A 23,352-nucleotide genomic window follows, 5' to 3' on the forward strand; every position below is an offset into this window, starting at 1 on the left:
CATATAGCGAGTCTGAAGAATAAGAAGTGAATGATGATGATGAAGTGAATACTTTTACAAATCCTTATGAGGGGACATCATCTCGACAACAACCTCGTGCCACATTACAGAGGCAGACCGTAGTCATTTCTTTCAAACACTTCTGAAATGTCATCATTTTTCAATAAATTTTTTGGTGAAGAGCCTCCTGATTCTGTCGATGTACCTTCTGGAGTGCAAACAAGCTATTACAATCCGGATAGAGGTGAATTATGCGTTAATATGTTATTTAAATATAAGAATGATCTTATTGCATCTGTGAAGGATTATTCAGTCAGAGTGGTCAGACGTGAGTACCGTGTCGTGGATAGCACACGCATTTTGTGGAAGTTACGTTGCAAAAATAATTCTTCTACGGTCATTTGTCGATGGGGACTTCGCGCTTCTTTGAAGGCCAAGACTGGTTATTGGAAAATAACAAAATATGGCGGGCCACACACATGTATATCTACCTCTGTTGGTATAGACCATAAGAATTTGAACAGTGATATGGTGGCACATACGCTATTGGGAGTTGTTCGTTGTGATCCTTCATACGAGATTAAGTATATCATCGAAAATGTGAAAGATAAATATGGATATCAAATCTTGTACACGAAGGTATGACGAAGTTTGAAATGTGCAATGGAAATTACTTATGGTACATGGGAGAGCTCCGTTCAATTACTTCCAAAATATATGTGTACTTTGTCCAAATATAATCTGGGAACAATTGTGGAGTGGAAGCATCTCAGAGCCAACACTGAAATGAGTAAGACATTGAACTATGTTTTTTGGGCATTCATGCCGTTTGTTGATGGGTTTCGGCATTGTCGGAAAATAATTAGTGTCGATGGTACACACTTGTATACCAAATACAAGCACAAAATGTTGATCGGTGTCACTCTGGATGGGAACAATCAGGTTCTACCGCTAGCATTTGCTATTGTGGATGGAGAAACAACAGATTCTTGGAAATGGTTCTTGGAGAACCTACGCAGACATGTTATTCGTGGTGAAAATGGTGTGTGTCTTATTTCTGATAGGCATAAGGGAGTCGTGCGCGCAACTGAAGATTTACCATATTTTCAACCTCCTTACGGTGTGCATCATTTTGTTTGAGACATGTTTGTTCAAACTTTAACGCTAAATTCAAATATGTGCATTTGAAAGATTTATGTTGGGCGGCAGACACACAAAACCAAATTTGTAAGTTTGAAGTAATAATGGAGGCAATCAAGCAAAAAAACATTTTGGACGCACCGATATTTGGTTGGAATTGCGAAAGAAAAATAGAGTTTGGCTCATGACGGTGGTTGGCGTCGTGGGGTGATGACAACCAATATGTCGGAATGTTTAATAGTGTATTGATGGTGCTCCCAGACTTCCTATATCTGTTATAGTACACTTGACACTTTTGAGGTGCGTATAATATTTCATTGAACGTGTGACAAGAGGTGGTCGTATGGTTCACGGAAATTAGCTGTGGACAGATTATGCATGTCTGAAGTATAAGAAATGGACGAGAAAATCTAGTGAACATCGTGTTGCCAAATATGATGTACGTGAGCAAACTGCTTCGGTTGCAACTGTTGGAAGACCAAGTCGTGGCCAACATATGCATGTAGTGAAGTTAACAATGAGTGATTGTTCATGTGGTAAATGGACGATTTTTGGCATCCCATGTTCTCATGCTATTTGCACTGCTAAGTGGCACTCCTTAGATCCGACGACACTTGTGCAGCCATGGTATAACATAGCTGAGTACTTAGCAACATACGATGGCAGATTTCAACCTCTTGCAGATGAGCGATACTGGGATCCTCTAACTTTCGAGTTGCACCACAACCCGGTTAGACGTGAAAGAAGAAGAGTTGGTAGAGACAGAATGACTCGACCGAGAAATGAGATGGACAGACCGGTTGTTAGAGAGAGACAACATCGAGGATGTATTTTATTAAATTGTAATAACGCTTTGATATGTTAAAAATAAATTGGTTTTTATTTTTAAAAAAGAAAAAAAACAGAAATAGGCGGATAATATTCGCGATCGAGCGTTAAAATAATATTGCTCGAACGCGAACGTTTCTGCACTAGGAAAAATATTTCAAGCGCAAAGTTTGTGCAAGTTACCGCTCGAGCGCGAGGTGTGCACTGCTCGCGCACGAGCGGTAGCCCCCCTCCCCCCTTCCCCTTCTCTTCCTTTCCTTCCCCTTCCCCTTCCCCTTCCTTTCATTTCCCCTCCCCTTATCCTTATCTCATTCTCCACACAAAATTTCAAATCCCTAACTCTTCAAATCTCTCTCTTAAATTTTTTTCTGCAACACTCCCTTCCAAATCACGATTCAAGGAACGACTCGAACTCTTCCCTAAGAATCAAGAACCTTCCACTGTCCGGTCATTTTCTCCAACAAGTGACTACCTCAATTTCCTATCACCATGGATCCCAAGAAGGTGAAAGGTAATCCCAGCTCTTCCTCTTCTTCTTTTGATAGAACTTGATTTGTTAGTGAGGTGGCTCGGGCACGGTATGACCATGTCAAAATTCAAAGAAATCCGATTATCGAGCGGGGATTTCGTAGACAATGGGAGGATTGATACGTAGGGCCTCTTGTGTGTTTGGAGAGGTGGGGATGGGAAAAATTTGGAGCTCCACCTAAAGCGGACGGATGGTATCGGTGGTGCGAGAATTTTATGCAAATGCGGGTGAGAGGATAGATGACAAAGCCTTTGTTCGGGGTAGACTTGTGTCGTTTGATTCGGGAACAATCAATGCATTTTTAGAAACGCCCGAGGTCGATGATTCTGTCTTCCAGGCTTTGGTTGCTGCCCCTGATTACGCTGTGATAATCGACACCCTGTGTCATCCAGGGACGATCTGGAAACCATTAGGGGGGTCACCAAGTTGTTTTGATGAGAAATATCTGAAGGCCGATATTGCCCTTTGGTATTTGTTTTTGGCAAGGAGAATGATGTCGGTCTCACACAAGAGTGAAGTACAAAAGGAGTGGGCCGTGGTGCTATATGCGTTATGTCAGGGTTACAATATCAATGTGGGAAAGCTCATCAATTCTCAAATCACAATGAGCGTTCATAATAAACACATCGGACTGTTCTTTCCCACTATCATATCAGAGTTGTGTGCGATGGCAGGGGTTGTGTTCCGTGATGATGAGGAGTGGCTGCAACCAATGAAGTCCATTTGTGGACAGGACTTGCAGCGGAAATACGCGAAACGACAGTTAGACTTGAGGACGCATGAGGGAGATACAGGTGGATCGAGCACCGCCGCCCCGCGTCGCCCACAACCCCACAGGCAGTCCCAAAACGACAAACTAGATGAGGCTCTTGCCTTCATGGCTCATCAGGAACAAGTCAACTTGAACTACAATGAACATTTCGCTATGTCGAGTCCATGATGCACACAATACTAATCCACAGGGATGTTGACCCAGGGACCATCCCTCCACCTCCGCCGTTCAATCCTCCGTTCCATTTTCAGTATGACTATCAGCAGCAAGGGGATGCATCAGGAGTGCCACCACCAGAAAATGACGAGGATGAGTCGTGATCAACGATTCATGATGCTAGCTGAATGAGGTATGTGATCTCATGCTTTTCTTTGTTTATTACTGTACGTTGGAGACATTGCATGTAATATAGTTTGGGATTCTTTAATTTTAATTTACTTCTCGCATATGAGCACGAAACAAAGCAGAACAACAAATTTGAGGACAAGGACCTCACTTATGTTTTTTTCATCTTATCTTTCGCTTGTGTATTTTCTTGTGTTGAGATGCGTAAATGTTAAAACATTTTTTGGTCGTGTTTGTTTATATGTTTTATTTCAGCTTTGTTTAATTGTGTATCTTTGTTTTTATTCGGCACTTCTGATTTTGTTCATCTTAGTTACTATACTGTAGAATAATAAAAATTAGACGATACAACAATGCAAACGGTAAAACAATAGAAATGATATAGTTACAATAAAATAGAAGAATCATTGTCATAATTACAATGATACAAATGGCTCCATGTTCCACAATCAGGTGGATTGCGTCTTCTCGTCCCTCTACATAATCCTACATTTTCAGGATTTTTCTCGTTCGAGTAACCTGGAAAAGTGATAGGTTAAATAACATCTCTCTGTGGTCGAATGTCATGCAAAGGAAGCTGAGGACCAACATTAAGCAAATTTGTAAAACTTTGTATGTTCGACCAAGACGGAGTTTGAAAATCCTGCTGACCAAATGAACGAAAGTCAGCAATCCCTGAATCACTGAACAAACCCGGTTGAGTAGTAGAGATTCCTGCAATATTCAACTCAGTAGACGGAATAATAGTAGAGGATCCTGCAAACCCACTTGGTTGGCTAACCATATTACTTCCACACACCAATGTTGACTGATGCGAAAAAGGAGAAGGCGTACTGACATTTTGTAAGACATTATATTGTCCGGCAAAAGTACTGTACGGATATGGTTGAAAACCAATGACATTAACTGTAGGTGATATGGTGCGTACAGTTATTCGATTATACCATTGGAAGTAGTCTTCGTCAGTTTGCATCGATCGCCCGTGACGTACCCCTTTAGCAACATACCTCAACCTACTATTCCACAACTCAATTGAATTTTGATGATAATCTCTCCAATTGGTATTTCGATGACCTATTCTCGTGATATTATTATCATCATTGTCCACGGCAGCCACTGGTATTGTCCACGGCAGCCACTGGAATTGTCGGATCACCCGATTAGGACGATGCATATCCACGATGTCAAAGCAAATAAGGGGACAAACACATCGCCAAATTTTGTTGTCGTATGAATCAATAATCGTCTTTACATCTATGTCATTCTTCTGGTAAACGATCCAATTAAACTGTAAAAAATAGAAATGTTCAAATTAAAAATTCATTTAATCAAAACAAAAATAATCTTCATTTAATCACTATTAAATATTAAAATTGTATAATACTTCATTATGATTTATACGATCTAGAGAATCCCTTATAATTCTTACAGCATGTGTTGGCGAACGTGTGTAACTAAATCCAATTTTTCGCCTACAATTTAACAAAAACAATTACATATCAAAAAATTATAAGAGATATATTTGATATTATCATAATAATTTGTAAATATTACCGTGCACCATATGGAGAAACTGGAATAATAGCATCTGGATCAATGGGAGATACAACTAATGTTAACCCATCTCGGTCGAGGTTAACACATTTAATCCTGCTCCATATCCATATCTGCTTATAATAATAAAAATAGATCAACAAAATTAACAAAAACATTGTGTTAAATAATCATATTACATTAATTATACTTGCAGGATATATAAAGGTCCAGCCATTGTAGTCTTCTCTATACGTGACGCGTTACACAACTCACGGTATAGAAATGCTAGAACTGTACTACCCCAACTATAAGACTTCACGTTATCAATATCCTGTAGCAGTTGCAAAAATATTAGTCTAGCAGACCCTCCTTGATAGTCAGAGAACATTATTCCTCCAATAATCATTTACGCTACACAACGGGTATATTTGACAACATCTACTTCTGAAGTATCACAATTAACAAGGTTAGACATGCAATGATCGTGTAGTGCAATCATAGACAAATGATCACCTTTCAAATGTTTTGAACAAATCCAAACAGATGTGTTGCCACTCCTCAACTTTATATGACATATCTATTCCAGTGACTGCTTCACCATTAATTGTTAGACCCCAAATTATTGAAACATCTTGTAACGTGACTGTTGCTTCACCACATGTAATATGAAACGTGTGTGTCTCGCGTCACCAACGTTCAACAAGAGCAGTAATCAAATGATTATCAAAAACTTGTGAGCCACATTCTAAAACTTCCATAGAAACATATATGATTTAAATATGCAAGTACACGATTGTGTATATAATTATCAGTATATAGCTTCCAAATCAAATTATCTGACCTCTTCACTTTGACAATATCATCAACGGTTAACGAACAAACTGTTGATGACATATGTATCGCTTGTAAATAGAGGACAGTGGGATCTTCTGAACCTCGATTATCTGTCATTCTGAAATAAATTGTCGATCTTCTAAACTTCATTCAACGGTAAACAACGATCTCAAAAGTTGTTCGGTTACGAAGGAAGAAATTGTAACGAATGAAGAAATTGCGATATACAGAAGGAGAAATGAAAACAGAAGGGTGAGGAAGTAGGGTAGAATGAAAGAGAGGAGAGAGAGATTGGCGGAGGGATAAGGTAAGAGGTGTGAGGAGGATAAGGGGACACGTGGAGCATCGTCCGTGCTTCACGAAGCACGGACCTTGCTCCACGTAGTCATGGTCCGTGCTTCGCAAGCACGGATTGAAGGATTTGTGGAAAAAAAAATTTAAATTATTTTTGAAATATTTTTTTACAAATTAAATTAATTATAAAAAAAAAACCCTTTCCCCAGAATCCAAGTTCAAAGGTAGATAAATCTACTGTACATGCTGAAACATGCAGAGAGATATCAATGCTGCAACCGAGTCTGACTGAATCCATACTCATGGAGATAGATGTAATGTCACAAGTATGCTAAGTTGGAGAATAAATAATGTTTACAATAATGCCAGTCTTCCAAATTCTACGCAACAAACAATCGACAACAGACCTTGTGATCATAGTCACCATAAAGGGTTCTTGAAATGGCTTGTTAGACGTGAGTGTATTGCTCGATCTCATCCCCAAACTTAATCAAAACTTTCATCATTGGTGCAATAAGTTTGAAGTATCTTTCTTTTCATCCTTTTCATCAGCAGCCTCGCTCGGCAGGTCGGGGCCTGAAGGGATCTTGCCAGGGTAATTAGCCGTAGGGGGATCTGATCCTATCATCCTGCACTTTACGAAACCATTTCAATACTGGAATATGGAGAAAAAATAAAAACTACAAGGAGATATTAGGTTATGATGGGGTTTACCCTTTGTCCACAATTGTCATCGAACGAAGCTCGCAATTTGCAAAACTGCAGTTACGTGTAACTAACAAGATTAGTTATGTAAGCAATTTTGATTTCTGTGCAGAAAGATTATCATATCTATTCTTTGTAAAGAGAAGTTGCTTCTATCCCAAAGGTAGAACTATGACAACCAAAGTCACTGTTGCAAAAACTATACTTTCACCGGTTTTTTCCCGAACAAATATTAACCACGTTTAAACGTCCCACATGTTCCCAAATACGCATATTTAGAAACTTCGTTTAGGGTCTTATTTGAGCTAGGCAAAACATAGCATCTAAATAGCCTCTCAATATTAGAGAACAGCCCGAAGACTAGCTAGAAATCTTACAGAAACAGATTGGCATGTAACTCATGGATCTAACCAAGAGTAAAACGGTGTTTTTATCAGAACTTACTGTGACGAAATTTCTTTCTTCACCAGAGGGTGGCATTCATTGCCAAAGGCAGTCAGTGTATGAAACAAAAATCCACTGTGGGAAACCACAGCTATTTCCTTTTCTTTCCTAGTAAATAACCTATATATGACGATTAAAATCAAGACAAATATTGGAGAACGAATTATAAATTAACCAAAGGGTCTGATTTCATACAACAAGATAAGAAGTCAGTCACCATTTCATGAAGGTCATTCCTCTGGCTGCAACATCTTCCTTTGTCTCTCTGACATCAGCCTTCCATAAAATATCTTCGTCGCTCTCCATCTGCCAGGAGAAAGTTCTTTTAATCTTAGATCAGATTAAGCAGTTCATTCATCTCATGCATGTCTATACGCAAATATACAACAACAGTTACATGACTTACCAGTGAGAAATCAACTGCTGGAAAAAGATATTGATATTCACTAACGCTTCTCCTTTTGTCACAAGGATGAACACCCTGAAAATAGATTTTTTGAGGAAAGGAAGATCATCCCACAGATCAACAGAACAAGCACAAAGATTTGACCCCATAATTATTTGTAACCATGTCATACATCACAAACCATGTCTATGCCCTCAACTCTGGGATGCCCCGTAGAGTCGAACCATATAATTTTTTGGTGAAATTAAGAGCTCACTTTTTCCAATTTTCATATGGCATAAAAGTTAAAACATTAATGAACTCCCCCCATTACTCTCCTAGATGCCATAATTAGGAAAATGAAATCTCTCTTTGGCATATTGGGAAACAATAGAAAAGAGTAGAAAAGGGCAGAGAACAAAAAATTGGAGCTACAATAGTGATAAAAATCAAAGTAAAATGACTTTCTATGATATACCAGATGCTCTCGACAAAGTTCGGCAGCAACGATAGGTGGGCAATCAAGACTTGAAATTGCATCCCGGTCACTGTTTCCTGCATTTGCCACCATCAATGGTACAATATCCATCCTATCAGAGTAGCCATCGCCACCAAATACCCCAACAGCCGTTTGAATAGTCCTGCAATCATCTCAAAACCGGGCGTGTAATATTATGAACTATTTACTCTTGCAAGCATCAGGAAAGTTATAATTCTCAGTTTTGCATGGCAGACAATGAGAAGAAGATTGCATAAAAAATAAGCTTATATTTTCTTCTCATAAATGACAATGTATCAGTTAATCAAAATATAACATCGATCCAACTTTCTTCGTAGCTATAGCATTCAGCAATATAGTTTGCTGCAATGTTAGAGGAGTTCTTTTTTCTAAATTTTTTTAAAAAAATCCAATTTACAAGCATTTTAAAACCAAAAAACCATGTTCAAAGTACCACATACATCCATACTTAATTTTCGTTAAGTTTCTGTAAATATATTGTGTTTCTGTAGAAAAAAAGTTGACATAATCTAACAGCCAACATATATACCTCAATTTAAAAAACTTTCCCCCACAGGGAAAACAAATATTTGAAGGAACAACGAGAGCATTCAGATTACTTGAAACTCCAATCAGATTATTGATGACATTTGAGTTAATAGGCACCTAGTGGAAGAGGCTTTCCAAAACTCACTTCAAAACAAGTTACTACAGAGGATTCGATAAAGGTGGATTAGTGTCAACAAACATATAGGGATGTAAACGAGTCAAGCTGAAGCCGAACAGTATCAGGCTCGAGTTCGACCAGTTTAAGATATATACAGGCTCGAGCTCGCTTCGAGCTCTTATTATGAGGTTCGAACTCGGCTTGTTTTGAAGTTACTAAGCGAATAGCTCAGCCTCGGTTCGTTGATAGCTTGTTTATTATGTTTAATGAGTCTGGCTCGAGCTCGGCTCATTAAGCGTGCTCGTTTTCGAGCTCGTCAAGCATACAATTGAGCTCGAGTTTGAGCCTGATTCAATCTCGTTAAAGATATAATCGAGCTCGAGTATACAATGGAACATAAGTTTATAAACTAATTCTAAACTAAGACATAAAAGAATTATTTCATAAATATGAAATAACCAAAAAACGACAAGCCTAAGAACTAAAAAAACATAAACTGTTATTTTTATTTAGGTTGCTTTATGCGGTTATATATGAATAATAAACTTACCTGGTCTAATTCTTATTTTCGTATATTTGTTTCAAGAAAATTTAAGATATAATGAATAAATTGTTTCATTTTGTTTTTAGTACTTGAATTATTTTATTGGATAAATTTAATTTTAATTACCAAAATAATCGTTATCGTATATGATTCTAATTCTTTTTGTATATTTTAAATTAAATTTCTATTTCATTTATAAATAAGAATATAAGTATATCCTAGTAGTTAAGTTTTAATATATTAACAAGTTTCATTTAGTTTATTTCATTTAACTAAAAGTCTAAAATATCATATATAGTTCTAATTCTTTAAATTGAATTGTTATTTCATTTTATTTATGTTAACATAATATTCGTTTCTTATCTTCGTTCTACTCTTGCTCATTCCAATCATCACATAATAAACTTAACTTGTTAAACAAGAGTGAGTTCATAATTCTAAGTTTTAATCATAATAAGTTCGATATCATTAACTTAATTTTTTTACTAATGTCGATTGACGTATCAATTTAGTATATAATTTTTTTAATTAACTGTCATAGAATAACATCCTAGAATTTAGATTTTAGTTTTTTTTATCAATATAAATTCATTATACTCTATTCAAAATATTATATTATAAAATATCTTAGTTGTAACAAATTTATAAGTTTCAAGTAATTTACTGTCAGTTGTTCATAAATCATACTACGATTTGGTTTTACAATTTATTTGATTACTTACTCAAAACCTATAAAGTTATATCATCGTTCTATGATCTTGATTATATATAATTATTTAATTAATTTTTCTAGATATATCAATGTGCCAATGACATTATAAGATTTGGATCATATTTTATTTAACTATTAATTTAGATAAGTAAATGAACCAAGCCGTTCACGAGCTATTCGGAGCTTGCGAGTCATATAACGAACATGTTAGCGAATAGTAAAGGAGTCGAGCTCAAGCTCGCGAACAAACTAGCGAGCTCACGAGCAAAATATCCTTAAGCTCAATTTTGCTCGATAAAATTGTCGAGCTCGAAATCGTGCTCACTCGATAAGATTAACGAACGATCTCGAATGAGCATTTTACTGAGACGAGCTTCGAATAGCTCGTGAGCAGCTTGGTTCGTTTACATCCCTACAAGCATCCAACCGAGTGGACTGGAAAAAAAAAATGAACCATGTCAATATCTTTCTTAACTGAGGAAAGCAGCACAATGGTAAAGTTATACCAAATTTGCAAAGCATCTGGTGAAATTTATCACTTGCAAGGCACTACGAAGTATGATGCTTAACATGACAAGCTAAGTGTGTAACATTCAATTCTGGCATCTCTCAACAATTAAAATGAATATGCTCAGTATTTTACTGCTTAGGGTACAAATGCACTCCCATTTCAGAAATGTCACCTTAGCAAAGGAGAAGTAACGACCAAATCAATTTTCTTGATAAGCCCACTTGCATGAACATGTTTACGCAGATTGTCAACCTGATATGAAAGCTAAAAGCCATCAAATATCAGAGGATCGACATTATTTATTCCTAGTAAAGAGTCAAGCAATTATAATTTAACAACTGGCACTTTTCCAACCTGCCGCCAGCCCAGCTGAGTAAGATGTGCGTCAAAATATTCTGGTGACATGTAAACTTTATAGTTCTTATCTCCTTCAACATTGTGGATTCCTTGAGCATGCCTAACCTAAATATATTGTTTAATAAGACCACACAATCTTGAAATTTTGAGCAAAATCCAAGAGAGAAGAAAATGTCCAAGTGTCCTTCAAACCAAAGATACAATATCTACAAATTTTCTACGAATGCAGCAAGAAATGTTCAAAGTGCAATTGATACCGACCAGATGGATAGTTTTGCAGCGGTGCAGTGGAAACAAGCTGGGACAGCAACTACTATCCATCACTGCAATTGGACCAAATGAAAGGTGTTGAAAATGTTTTGTACTTTTGTATGAGCAACATCTAACACGATATAGCAGACAGGTAGATCATTAATAAAGAAAGAACACAAAATTCCATGCAATGAATACCTGAGGAATGGATACATGTTCCTCATTTACAGAAGCTCAATGAAATAATTAATAGGAAAATCAGCTTAAGATTGTGGTCGCATCAAATTCCAAACCTTTTACCGAAACTGATTTTGTTTTTTTTAAAAGCATCCATCTTTTATTGTTCAAGTAAACAACCATTTATTTAATCAACCTGCTCTGTCCTTCTACAATAGAACTAAATCCTAGATTTACCTCATGATAAATAGGTCCATAGAATGCCTTCTGCAAAATTTTGTATAACTCCGAAGTTTAAAAAATATGGCACACCAAAAGTCACAACTAACCATACTTGGACCAATACCACTTTCAAATTACAGACTGAGACAGAAGCAATCAACGTTTTCTTGTAGCCAATCCAAATAATCTGAAGTCCCGTGTATAGATTCAGTTAACAGATACAAATATCAGCAAAGCAAACTACACACAATTTCTTCAGCTAAAATGCAATTCCTCTTGTGGGATTTAAAGATCCTACACAAATAAACTAACTCACCAATACTAGAAGCCAAAACGTACAACATAAACAACACAAACAAGAGTGAAGATTCCAGTTCCAGCAGAATCGGAACTCAACCCCATCAAAACATAAAACATAATGCAATAAAGCGGCACACCAAAAAATAAAGAAAACGAACACAAAAACAAGAAGAAGAAAAAAAGAGAACATAAAAAGACAATCAACACTAATACCGATACAGTACACTTAAAAGCCAAAAATCTTTCCTCCAACTTACCCTCGAAAGGCAGCTTCGATCGAACAGCTAGAGGCTAACAGCAATTGGAATCTGAAATGGCGAGTGGAAGGGATTTTGAAGTGAGGAATTGACGGAAGGGATGGTCATGTGCTTTCCTCCAAGAAGATGATTATTAAATTATTCATATTATTAGTAAATTAATAAATATTTAATGATGCTAAATATCATCATAATGATCATAAGAAAATTGTGACTAAAAATACAAAATAACAAAGATTACACTAAAATAACAAAAATAAGCATACTAACAAAAATCACTTATTGTAAAAATTCTATAAAATTCACTTCTAATTTGTTAAAAATCTCATATAAATTATAAATAATTTAATATACTAATTGATTTAACAAAAAAAAAAAGCAGAAAATATTTTTTATCCGTAAATGAAAGTTGCATTACTCAATAAAATAAGATTATAAATACACTAGACAAACTCAAACGAAAAAACCAATGGTCACCTACATTAAATTTCATAATGATATAGATTATTTATACAATGAAAAACACGTATTTAAATTCTAACACTTGAGCCTTCACAAAACAAAAAAAACAACAAAAAAACAAAATATTCTCATAAAACTTTGAAAGCCGACCCCCTTTAATTTTTTTAAATAAAACAAACAAATTATAATCAAAATAAAAAATATATTTAAAAGTATGTTGGTTTTACATAATAAATTATTATATAAGTATATATAACAATTATTTCAATATATTGATAATAATAATGGCAAAGTAAAATGATTGGTGGTTCTGATAAGAAAAATAAGAGTTATGTGCACCTATACTCGTGAAATACAAAAAATGTATATTTCTTTAATATGAAAATTAAATAGATATCATAAATTTTAATTTTCTTTATAAAAGTTATATGATCACCACATGCATCACTTGAAAATCCGGCTGACATGTAAAGTATTTTGATAATATATTAGATATGAGTGATCAAAATGATGAGTTGACAAAACAGTTGTAATAAAACTCAATTTGCTACAAGTATTTCAGATCAGTCAGACTAGTTCGAATGTTATCTATGGTAACTGGACACTGTTGGTTGTTGTATTTGTTTCATCCAGCTCAATCTTAGAGCGTCCGGTTAGAAAAGATAACGTACAAACTAGTATAACCGACTTAAAATATGACTTATAGAAGATTAATTTTCCTTTCTAATTATTTTGTTTGCAGATCATTTTGATCATTATTTTATTAGATATCTTTAAAATATTTTAACTTGTCAGATTTTAAGTGATACAGGAAGTCTTCCTATAACTTCTATAAAATATTAATGTTTGGATAGCTTGTTCCTTTGTATGATTATCTAATGATCTAACGTGCCAACCGCCATGTCCGTCACATTTATTATTTATTTCGGTCGGTGTCCTTTTGATTTAATCACATTTTGAATGGTTTATGTTAACATTACAAACATTTATTATTTTTTAAAATAATTTTTATTTAACTATTTTATTCTATTAATTTTGTTTGAATTTAATTTACTTAGTCCGATTTGGAAGAAAATTTGATTTAATTTACTGAAGTACCGAAAATAATTCATCTTTGCCCACAATCTAAATGATTATTATAGAGTGAGCTACTTTTTAAAAAAAAAAAATTTATATATTAGATTCGTTTTTTTTTAATACAACACACGTGGGGAGGGGAGATTGAACTCGAGGATATATTAGATTCTAATCCCTCGGAGGAGGAGAGATCATATCATCAAACTAAGGGTTTTTTTTAAAAAATAAAAACTATTGTTGTCAAAGATAATTAAAAGGTTGGGCAAGGCGACAGTGGCGGCACGGCGCTGGTGCTCCAGTTCTCCCAGAGTCATATGTGGTCAACAAACAAGCGATAAGAGGGTGTTTGGAATGTTTTTCTCGAAATCCTTATTGGAAAATCGAAGAATAGAGAGTTGAATGATTATCGAAATATTGTTGTCTTTTGAAGATGAGACGTATTTGATTTTATTTGTTAGAATATTTGGTGATTGACAAATAACATTATCGAGCTGTTTCAGGATCCAATCATTTATCGATTATAATTTCTGGTTTTCAGAATGCTAGATCAACTCAAGCCGTTCAGACAGAACATCAAGTTCAAGTCGTAGATTATTTGAACTCTAACTGCAAGAGATCATCAGTCATCAGACCAGATCAAGTCTTAAATGCATTACACGTGTTTAAACCGTTAAACTCCAACTACACTCCAACCACATTTCAAATAATTACACGGTATCCTACCAACTTCTGAATGACAAAAAGTTGCATATTTTGTCTGTAACCTATCATTTTTTTTAAAAGCTAGGAGCTTAAACTCACAAATCACAAGGAACATTAAATGAACATTAATGATGTACGATGACTGAAAGCTACGTGTCTATTTTATCGGATAATAGTATATATAATCGTTGAAAAACAAATTCGACTATTATAGCTTTTCAACTATATATATCAGATTTCAAAGTGAATAATAAGTTTAGTTGAATCACGATTACAAGCTTACATTACATATTTCAAATTTGTATTCTTTCAAAAATTCTGAGTGCACTTAAGAAATCATACTTCAAGCTGCTCGACTAGCACACTCATATCAGAATGTAGCAGATCTTCAAGTATCACTTTGTCATATCCCAACCTACTCTAGCCGTTCAAGCTGACCGTTGAGTTACATTGTGTTTTCTGGTGAACCAAATGTTTTTAAACATTCAAAATTAATTGTAGTGAATACTAAGACTTTCAAATCCAGCATTGATAAGTCCTACATGAAGTAGGTTGTTACAAATAGTTGTACCAATTAAAGTTTTTCAGTGAAATTTTTCTTAAGTGGAAAAAGAAGTAATATATGAGTATTAGTATTTATTTTCAAACATACATAAAATACTTGTCTTTTTATATTACACATATTTTACTATCTGTTCATATAGTCGTTTCTAGTTAACTATCAGTTGCATTATATATGCTTTCACTATTTAAGCCAGACTGTTTCCGCTTTTATTCATTTATCAATCACTGGTCCAACTAAGCTAGATGTTCAAGAATATCTCTTAACAACCTAAAAACTGTTAAGAACAATTTAATCTTTAGAAAATTTTTAAATGCACTCATTCTAAACTCTAATCCGATCTCAACTATATTATATCCTGAAAACAAATGAGTTGCTCCTCCTTAATTCGGTGGGAATATCTTGAATTTCTTGGGATATTTATCATACGCATAAGGTCTTTTGCACTCAGGAGCCAATCTATGTCCGGCCCAAAAAACCTTTGCATGTCTCCGTTGTCTGTTGGGAGACGCCCATAGGTCCTAACACAATATTAGAATTTTTCCAATTCGAATTTTTTTCAATACGCGCGATAATAAAGTATGAATTTTCATATTTGTCAAACAAAATACCAATCTGGAATCTTGTTGTTGAAATCCTAATTGTCACAGTTCAACGATAATTTTGATGAAGATTAGTGTCTTACGTGGTCGGTATAATATGTTATGATCAAACAATTATCATTAGTTAAAAACTAAAGCTGATGATAATGATGCAACTTAAATATTTTAAATCATACAACAGTCCATACATCATTTTTCGATTACTCTCCCAAAATGAACAATGATTGCATTACAACATGATAGCGACACATTTATGTCCGTCAATATTTAACAAAAAATAATTTAATTATTTATTGAATAAATAAAATTTTTAACATAAAAATTTCAAAATATTATAGTTAAATTATTAATAATTACACTTAAAATATATTATAATTAATTTTTTTAAAAAATAAATCATTAGGATAACTTTGCTACAATGCATTTTGTACCAACCTAATGCATACAATAACGCTTGAGTTGGAATAAGAAATCAAGGGCTACGCTAATAGACAAAAATTTGTGTGAGACGATTTAACAGGTCGTATTTTGTGAGACGGATATCTTATTTGGGTCATCAATGAAAAGTATTACTTTTTATGCTAAAAGTATTACTTTTTATTGTGAATATCGATATGATTGACCCATCTCAGGATAAAGATTCGTGAGACTGTCTCACAAGAAACCTATTCACGCTAAAATAGCGCCTGATTGGAGATGTCCTTAAAATTTTTATTTTGAAACGAATGTTTTTGAAATGCAAGTACTATGTTGAACCTTTCTCATTTTATCGAGGTTCAAAGTGCAATTTTACCCTGGCAGTGGTTTCTATCAAACCAGGACAACAATGGTCTGTGTTCAGGCTTCGATGGATGCTTTCAATCTTGTGAATGTTAATGGCGTCTAAGTTAATCCCATACCTTTTCCCGTGGCTATTCCTTCCCACCTGTATACTCATATTCCTCTACTCCGCCCTCCTACCACTCTACCCCACCTCGAAACCCAAATCTCCCAACCCCGACATTCCTCTCTCACCTCCATCCCCGTGCAATCTCTTCAAGGGAAAATGGGTTTTCGATCCGACTCGCCGACCCATGTACGATTCCACCTGTCCTTTCCACAGAAACGCTTGGAATTGCATCAAGAATCAGAGGGAAAAAATGGGTCGGATCAATTCGTGGAAATGGGTTCCGGAGAATTGTGAATTGAACGTGGTCGACCCGATTGGGTTCTTGAATCTGATGAGGAACAGGAACATTGGGTTCGTGGGTGATTCCTTGAATGAGAACTTTCTGGCGGCGTTTTTGTGTGTATTGAGAGTTGCTGATGATGGTGCTACCAAGTGGAAGAGAAAGGGTGCCTGGAGAGGAGCTTATTTTCCAAAATTTAACGTGACTGTTGCGTATCACCGTGCAGTTTTGCTGGCAAAATATGAGTAAGTAGCATTGTTTAAATTATTGGTGAGACCAATTTTTCAAGAAATGCAAGCTTTTACCTGTCTGAATAGCTATGTAGGAATGAGCTGAATGTATGTCCATTTCAATATTTATAGCTAATTGATTCATACCATGGTGTCGTTTGATTTGACGATGATATTTTATCAGTATTCTTCTAACTTATTCGGTATCTTCCAACTTTGTGAACCATGTTCAACCTAGGTGCTCCATTGTTGTTGGAGTATATTTTCATTAATTTAGTCTTTGAAGCATAGTTATGAAAAGCCCACAGGACGTGGGCTCAAGGCGTGTGCACCAAAGGCTCAAGGTCACTTTTAATTGTGACTTCAACTTGGAGAAAGTAAACAAATATTCTTCAGATATTTACATTGTAGCATATCAATAGTTCGATATTTTAGGATGCTTCACTTCAATAAAACGCGTCCTCGCCATATGCCTTACGCCACACGCCTAGTCTCTATGATACATATAAGTCTTAGCGAGTGTTGCTCATCAATAAAGAATGGTTTCAAGAATATTTTATTTTCAATCTGTAGTGACCTGATTCTTGTAGAAGAAGGTTTACCCTGTTTTTTATGTTCCACAAATCCTGGCCCCTGGGTAGATTGATTGTTGTTATTTGTTTTTATGTTAAATGTCGTTTCATCTGAAAATGAACTGGCTGCCTCACTAGCATTGCTGATTACATCTAGATGGCAGACTAAAAAGCCTGAGTTGTCTGGTCAAGATGGAATGGAGGGGATGTACCGAGTAGATGTAGATGTTCCAGCAGATGATTGGGCTAATATTGCTGAGTTCTACGATGTTTTAGTTTTCAATACTGGCCACTGGTAATCTACATTATCCCATTTTCCTTGTTACGTCTTGGAAGGTATTCACTTGTTGGCTCGTTTACTTTGCTGCTTGCACATCTCTTAGATGGGCTCTCAATGAGAAAATCTCAAGTTCAGGGGGTTGGGACATTGATCATATAATTAGCAGAAAGATGCAGTGTTGTACTTTTCTGCACACTTTATTTTTTTCCTGAGTTGCAACTTGCAACTCATATGCTTATTGCCTCTCGTTTTCTTGATGATACAAGATTGATTTCAGTAGTTCTAGATTGTTTGTGCTTTGTACTATTCTCAGCTTGGAAGATGATCAGCTTCGTGTGAGTTTTCCTTTTTTTTAATTGGTAAATAAAATTTTATGGACTGAAATTCCTGTGAAGCTTCTTATCTTAATGAAACATGTATTGTGAATATTAAGGATACATGTTTACTCATTTTTCTCAAAGCAATATTCAAACTCATTCGCAGCTGTGAACAACTTGTTCCCAACTCCAACTTAAATACACTGATTCATAAGAAAATCTTTCCTTTTTTTTTTATGTGTCTGGGGTGCATCTGATTGACACTTTAAAGGATTCAGAGAGCCCATTTTTTTACTCTGACAAAGTAATGAGTCACAAATTACGAACTAATGAGTTGTCTTTTGTGGCTCTCATAGGTGGGGCGAAGATAAATTTCCCAAAGAGACTCCTCTGGTTTTCTTTCACGGTGGCCAACCAATACATCCTCCTCTAAAAATGTTGGACGGCCTCAACATCGTTCTTGAACACATGGTAGATCACATTGAGAAAACATTCCCCAAAAAGGCACTCAAGTTTTGGAGGCTGCAGTCCCCGAGGCACTTTCATGGTGGCGAGTGGAATCATAATGGTAGTTGCTTGTTTGACGAGCCCCTCGAGGAACGCCAGGTACACAATAAAACTGGTCTCTGTTTTCTTTCCCTCTTTTTGATTGTTGATTCAGATCTGGGGCAAGTGGCACCTATGACCCATTGTCTCATTATTTTTTCACTCGGTCGATTGGGACTCACTTGTGGAACCCAGTATGCCATGTATTTGATCCAAAATTTTAGCAAAGTTAAAGATGAATGAGTCAACGTAAAGAACATTCTAGATAATGTGAAGTGTAAATCAAGAGTATCATAGAAATATCGTAAATTATATAAAATGCCACACCGTTTTCCTGAAATAAAACTAAGTTAAAGAATACTGATAAATGAGCAGCTTGACTTGTGGTTTGATCCCAGTAATGGAGGAGTTAACAAAGAAGCTAGACAATTAAACCACCTTATCGAGGCATCATTGAAAGGAACAAGTATCAGGATACTTGATCTGACTCACATGAGCGAGTTTAGAGCCGATGCCCATCCAGCAGTTTGGTTGGGGAAGAAGGATGCAGTGGCTATCTGGGGCCAGGATTGCATGCATTGGTGCTTACCAGGTGTTCCTGATACATGGGTCGATATCTTGACACGACTAATCAGCAACAACTTGGAGAGATGATTGGTCGACTAACATGGACATGAGTGAAATTTGGCGTTTGCTCTATGCTGGCCCGACAATCTGAACCATGAAAGTGGCAGCAATTTCTGGAAAATTTCCGCCATTTCAATCAAGGCAGCAAATTTTTTTCCAAGTTGTAGTTTCAGCCTTGTTATTACCTTTCTATAATTTAAAATTGTACTTAAATGCAAACTTTGTAATGATTTTACAGCTGCAGAGAAACAGCAGTGATATAATTTCATCCATAACATTCATTCAATTCTGTGGTCTAATGGTTACCCTATTCAACACAACTCACTCGAAGTCGCATTATGCTTAGGACTACGAAGAGCACATGCTCTTTTTGGGGATAACTTTTTTTAAATCTGGTCAATTATTTTTTTAAGAAAATTGTTGGTCCTATTGCGATAATTTGAGATAATAAATATGAAAATAAAGAATAAATTGGACATTGAGACATACGTGAAAAACTTTTAAAAATTATTAGGGTAAAAACCACGGACAAGATCAAAAGAATTTTTTTTATAATATTTTATTGTGTACAACTACTCACTGTATCTCCAAAGAGAACACACATTCTCTAATATAGGAGAACAAAACACCTCAAAAATATTATAGAAGTAGCACTCAAATGCTGTACGATAAGATAAACACTCGATAATGTAATGATTTTAAAGAGCCGAATGATGCATAAATGCATCATTTCACTGAATTTTCTCGTCGACAGTCTGCCAACCATCATCAACCTCTATAAATGTTATCTACCATAAATGCTATCTGTCACCTACATTATTTTGCCGACATTTCTCCCATTTGGAGATTTGATTGAGAATCAAACACATCTCCACACATCTTTTCAATCTTGTTATTCCCTGCTACTTACGTTTCTACTAGGCCACTTGAGGATCTACACCACTCAAGCTTGTCAATGCTCACTGGCTTGGTCAAAACATCAGCTATGTTCTCCTTTGTATGGATCTTCTGCATATCCAAACTTTCTTCTTCTACCACTTCTCGAACAAAGTGAAATTGAACTTCAATGTGTTTAATCCTTGAATGAAAGACTGGATTCCTTGTGCAGTGCAAGGCGCTGACTATCACAAAACAAAGGAACCTTATCTTGTTTGTGTTCGATCTACTCCAATAATATTTTAATCCATATTACCTCCTTGCAAACTTGAGTAATTGCCATATATTATGCCTTTATTTTAGATAACGTTACAACTATTTGCAGTTTTGAAACCTAGCTTACTGCTCCCTCTGCAACTGTAAACATATAACCAGTAGTAGATTTTCTCTTATCAGGATCACCTGCATAATCTAAATCGACATAGCCACTGAGTGTAAAATCTGATCCTCCATAACACAATGCAGAATTTGAGGTACCCTTAATGTATCTAAGGATCCTTTTAACAGTGCTCCAATGCTCTCGTTCAGGATTCACCATATATCGACTAACTGCTTTCAATGCTTGTGCAATGTCTGATCTTGTACAAATCATAGCGAATATCAAACTTCCCAATGCTGATGCATATGGTACTCGAGATATCTTCATCCTCTATGCTTCACTGCTAAGACACATATCAGTGGATAACTTGAAGTTAACAGGAAGAAGGATCGAAATTGGTTTACTATCTTACACGTGGAAGCGTTGCAAGACTTTCTTCAAATAATTTTTCTGAGAAAGCCAAATCTTTCTGTTACTTCTGTCTCGATGAACTTGCATCCCTAGAATCTAGTCCCAAGTCCCTCATATCAAATTCCCTAGCCAACCGTGTCTTCAATCCTCGGATCTGATCTCAGTTGGGTCCTGCTACCAACATGTCGTATACATACAACAGCAAAATGATATAATCATTACCAGACCTCTTGAAATATGTACAAGGGTCTGCACTCAGTCTGTTGTATAAAAGGCTCATGAGATAAGATTCAAATCTCTTGTACCAACACATCGGCGTCTGTTTGAGACCATACAAAGATTTGTTCAACCTGTAACCCAAGTTCTCTTTACTTTTTTCCGCAAAACCTTCTGGCTGGAGCATATAGATTTATTCTTCAAGATCTCCATGAAGAAATATCGTTTTCACATTTAGTTGTTCTAGATATAAGTCAAACATAGCACATAATGTCAACACTACTCTGATTGTTGTAAGCCGAACCACATGAGAAAATATCTCATTGAAGTCAATGTTTTTTTTCCCGAGTATACCTTTTTACCACCAATCTAGCACGATACCGCTCCACTTCGTTATTGTCATCACACTTGATTTTATATATTCATCTGTTGCCAATGAATTTTTCCCTCGTGGTAGTGTAACAAGATCCTAAGTTTTATTCTTGTATAATGCCTCCAACTCTTCTTGCATTGCTGTCATCCATAGGGATACATCCGAGCTTTGAGTAGCCTCATGGAGACACGATGGCTCACCATCATTTGTTAATAGACATTATGAAATATTGCTGTCAGTGACATAATCTGAAAGCCAACCCGCTGGTCTTCTGTCACGAATTGACTCTCTTACATTGGAAACCTCAGACTCCATATGTTCTTGTTCTTTGTGTTCTGGTACTGCTTCAAAAGAAATTTGATCTTCGTCTTTTTTATTTTCCAACTGAAATATAGTGGTTACTGAATTCAGCATACGTTTGTCTCCCTTTACTTTATATTCCTCGAAGATAACATCTTTGCTGATAACAAGCTTGTGGACAGTAGGATCCCACAAGTGAAATCTTTTACTCTAGCAGCATAACCCAAGAAGATACACTTTCTGGATTTTGAGTCCAACTTCGATCTTTCTTGATTGTTATACATAACGTGTACATAACTTCCAAATATATGCAAATGAGAATAATCAGTCGGCTTTCCAGTATACATCTCCATCGAAGTATTCAGATCAATCGCCACTAAAGGAGAATGAGTGATAATATAACAAGCGGTTTTGACTTCTTCCGCCCAAAATGACTTGTCTAGACCCACAGTCCTCAATATAGCTCTTGTTCTGTCCAACAAGGTCCTATTTATCTGCTCTGTCACTCTATTTTGTTTAGGTGTGTAAGCCGTCGTAAACTGTCTTTTGATACCCTCATGTTGACAAAATGCATCAAATTCGTCACTGATATATTCTCTTCCATTGTCAGTTCTCAAACACTTGATTTTCTTTTCAGAATCAAGTTCAACCCGCACTTTGAAATCTTTGAAGATCTGGAAAACATCAGATTCTTTCTTGATTGGATATACTCAATATCTCCTAGAGAAATCATCAATGAACGATACAAAGTATCTCGATCCTCCTAGGGATACAACCGGTGCTTGCTAAACATTCGAATGTATAAGCTCCAATATGCTTTTGATTTTGGCATTGGAAGTGCCAAACTTTAATCTGCGTTGTTTACTGGTAACACGATGATCACAAAAGGGTAGTGAAATTTTTGTAAGTCTCGCCAGCAGCTTCCGTTCTGAGAGAATTTTCAACCCTCGTTCTGACATATACCCGAGCTTTCTATGCCATAACATTGTCAATTCTTCTCCTGAACCAATTGATGCAACAACTAGTTCCGCCTCTTTGTGTGTTTCTCCCAAAAGCACATATAGATTTGCAATAACTTTTTCCGCCTTCATAACCACAAGTGTACCCTTCACAATTTTCATGATCTCGTTCTCGATACGGGTTTTGCACCCAATACCATCCAATTGCCCCAAAGACAAAAGATTTATCGTCAGTCCCTTCACATGTCATATTTCGTGTATGGTGCGAATGATACCATCAAATATTTTTATTTTGATAGTACCGACCCCAACGATTTCCAAGGAATGATCATTTTTCATGAATACAGATCCTTCTGAGACTAGTTTATAATTATCAGACCGT

The 23,352-nt window shown here is 35.8% G+C and overlaps 3 protein-coding genes across 7 annotated transcripts; 2 read left to right on the forward strand and 1 right to left on the reverse strand.

Moving 5' to 3' along the window:
- Nucleotides 1–663: 663 nt before the first annotated feature.
- LOC142554742 (uncharacterized) lies at nt 664–1,140 on the forward strand. The gene has a single exon (XM_075665419.1). The coding sequence runs from the start codon at nt 664–666 to the stop codon at nt 1,138–1,140; it is 477 nt and encodes a 158-aa protein (XP_075521534.1).
- A 5,400-nt stretch (nt 1,141–6,540) lies between these two features.
- LOC142554053 (phosphoglycerate mutase-like protein 1) lies at nt 6,541–12,466 on the reverse strand. 4 transcript variants are annotated; one of them, XM_075664667.1, is made up of 10 exons: nt 12,311–12,466; nt 11,364–11,425; nt 11,100–11,207; nt 10,918–10,997; nt 8,291–8,453; nt 7,834–7,908; nt 7,645–7,733; nt 7,428–7,547; nt 6,993–7,037; nt 6,541–6,907 (listed from the first exon to the last, which is right to left on the reverse strand). In XM_075664667.1, exons 2-10 carry the CDS (start codon nt 11,421–11,423, stop codon nt 6,781–6,783), a joined length of 867 nt encoding a protein of 288 aa, XP_075520782.1. In that variant the 5' UTR covers nt 11,424–11,425; nt 12,311–12,466; the 3' UTR covers nt 6,541–6,780. The 4 variants fall into 4 exon arrangements, with proteins under 4 accessions (XP_075520782.1, XP_075520781.1, XP_075520784.1 ...); XM_075664666.1 differs by having other exon boundaries at nt 10,918–11,009; XM_075664669.1 differs by lacking the exon at nt 11,364–11,425 and having other exon boundaries at nt 10,918–11,009; nt 12,311–12,445.
- A 4,017-nt stretch (nt 12,467–16,483) lies between these two features.
- Nucleotides 16,484–19,742, forward strand: LOC142554054 (protein trichome birefringence-like 12). Of its 2 annotated transcripts, none has more exons than XM_075664671.1 (4): nt 16,484–17,129; nt 17,844–17,981; nt 18,640–18,889; nt 19,205–19,742. In XM_075664671.1, exons 1-4 carry the CDS (start codon nt 16,585–16,587, stop codon nt 19,481–19,483), a joined length of 1,212 nt encoding a protein of 403 aa, XP_075520786.1. In that variant the 5' UTR covers nt 16,484–16,584; the 3' UTR covers nt 19,484–19,742. The 2 variants fall into 2 exon arrangements, with proteins under 2 accessions (XP_075520786.1, XP_075520787.1); XM_075664672.1 differs by having other exon boundaries at nt 16,485–17,129; nt 19,228–19,497.
- Nucleotides 19,743–23,352: the final 3,610 nt, after the last annotated feature.

The sequence above is a fragment of the Primulina tabacum genome, chromosome 8 (assembly GCF_025594145.1).
Source record: "Primulina tabacum isolate GXHZ01 chromosome 8, ASM2559414v2, whole genome shotgun sequence".
Taxonomy (NCBI): domain Eukaryota; kingdom Viridiplantae; phylum Streptophyta; class Magnoliopsida; order Lamiales; family Gesneriaceae; genus Primulina; species Primulina tabacum.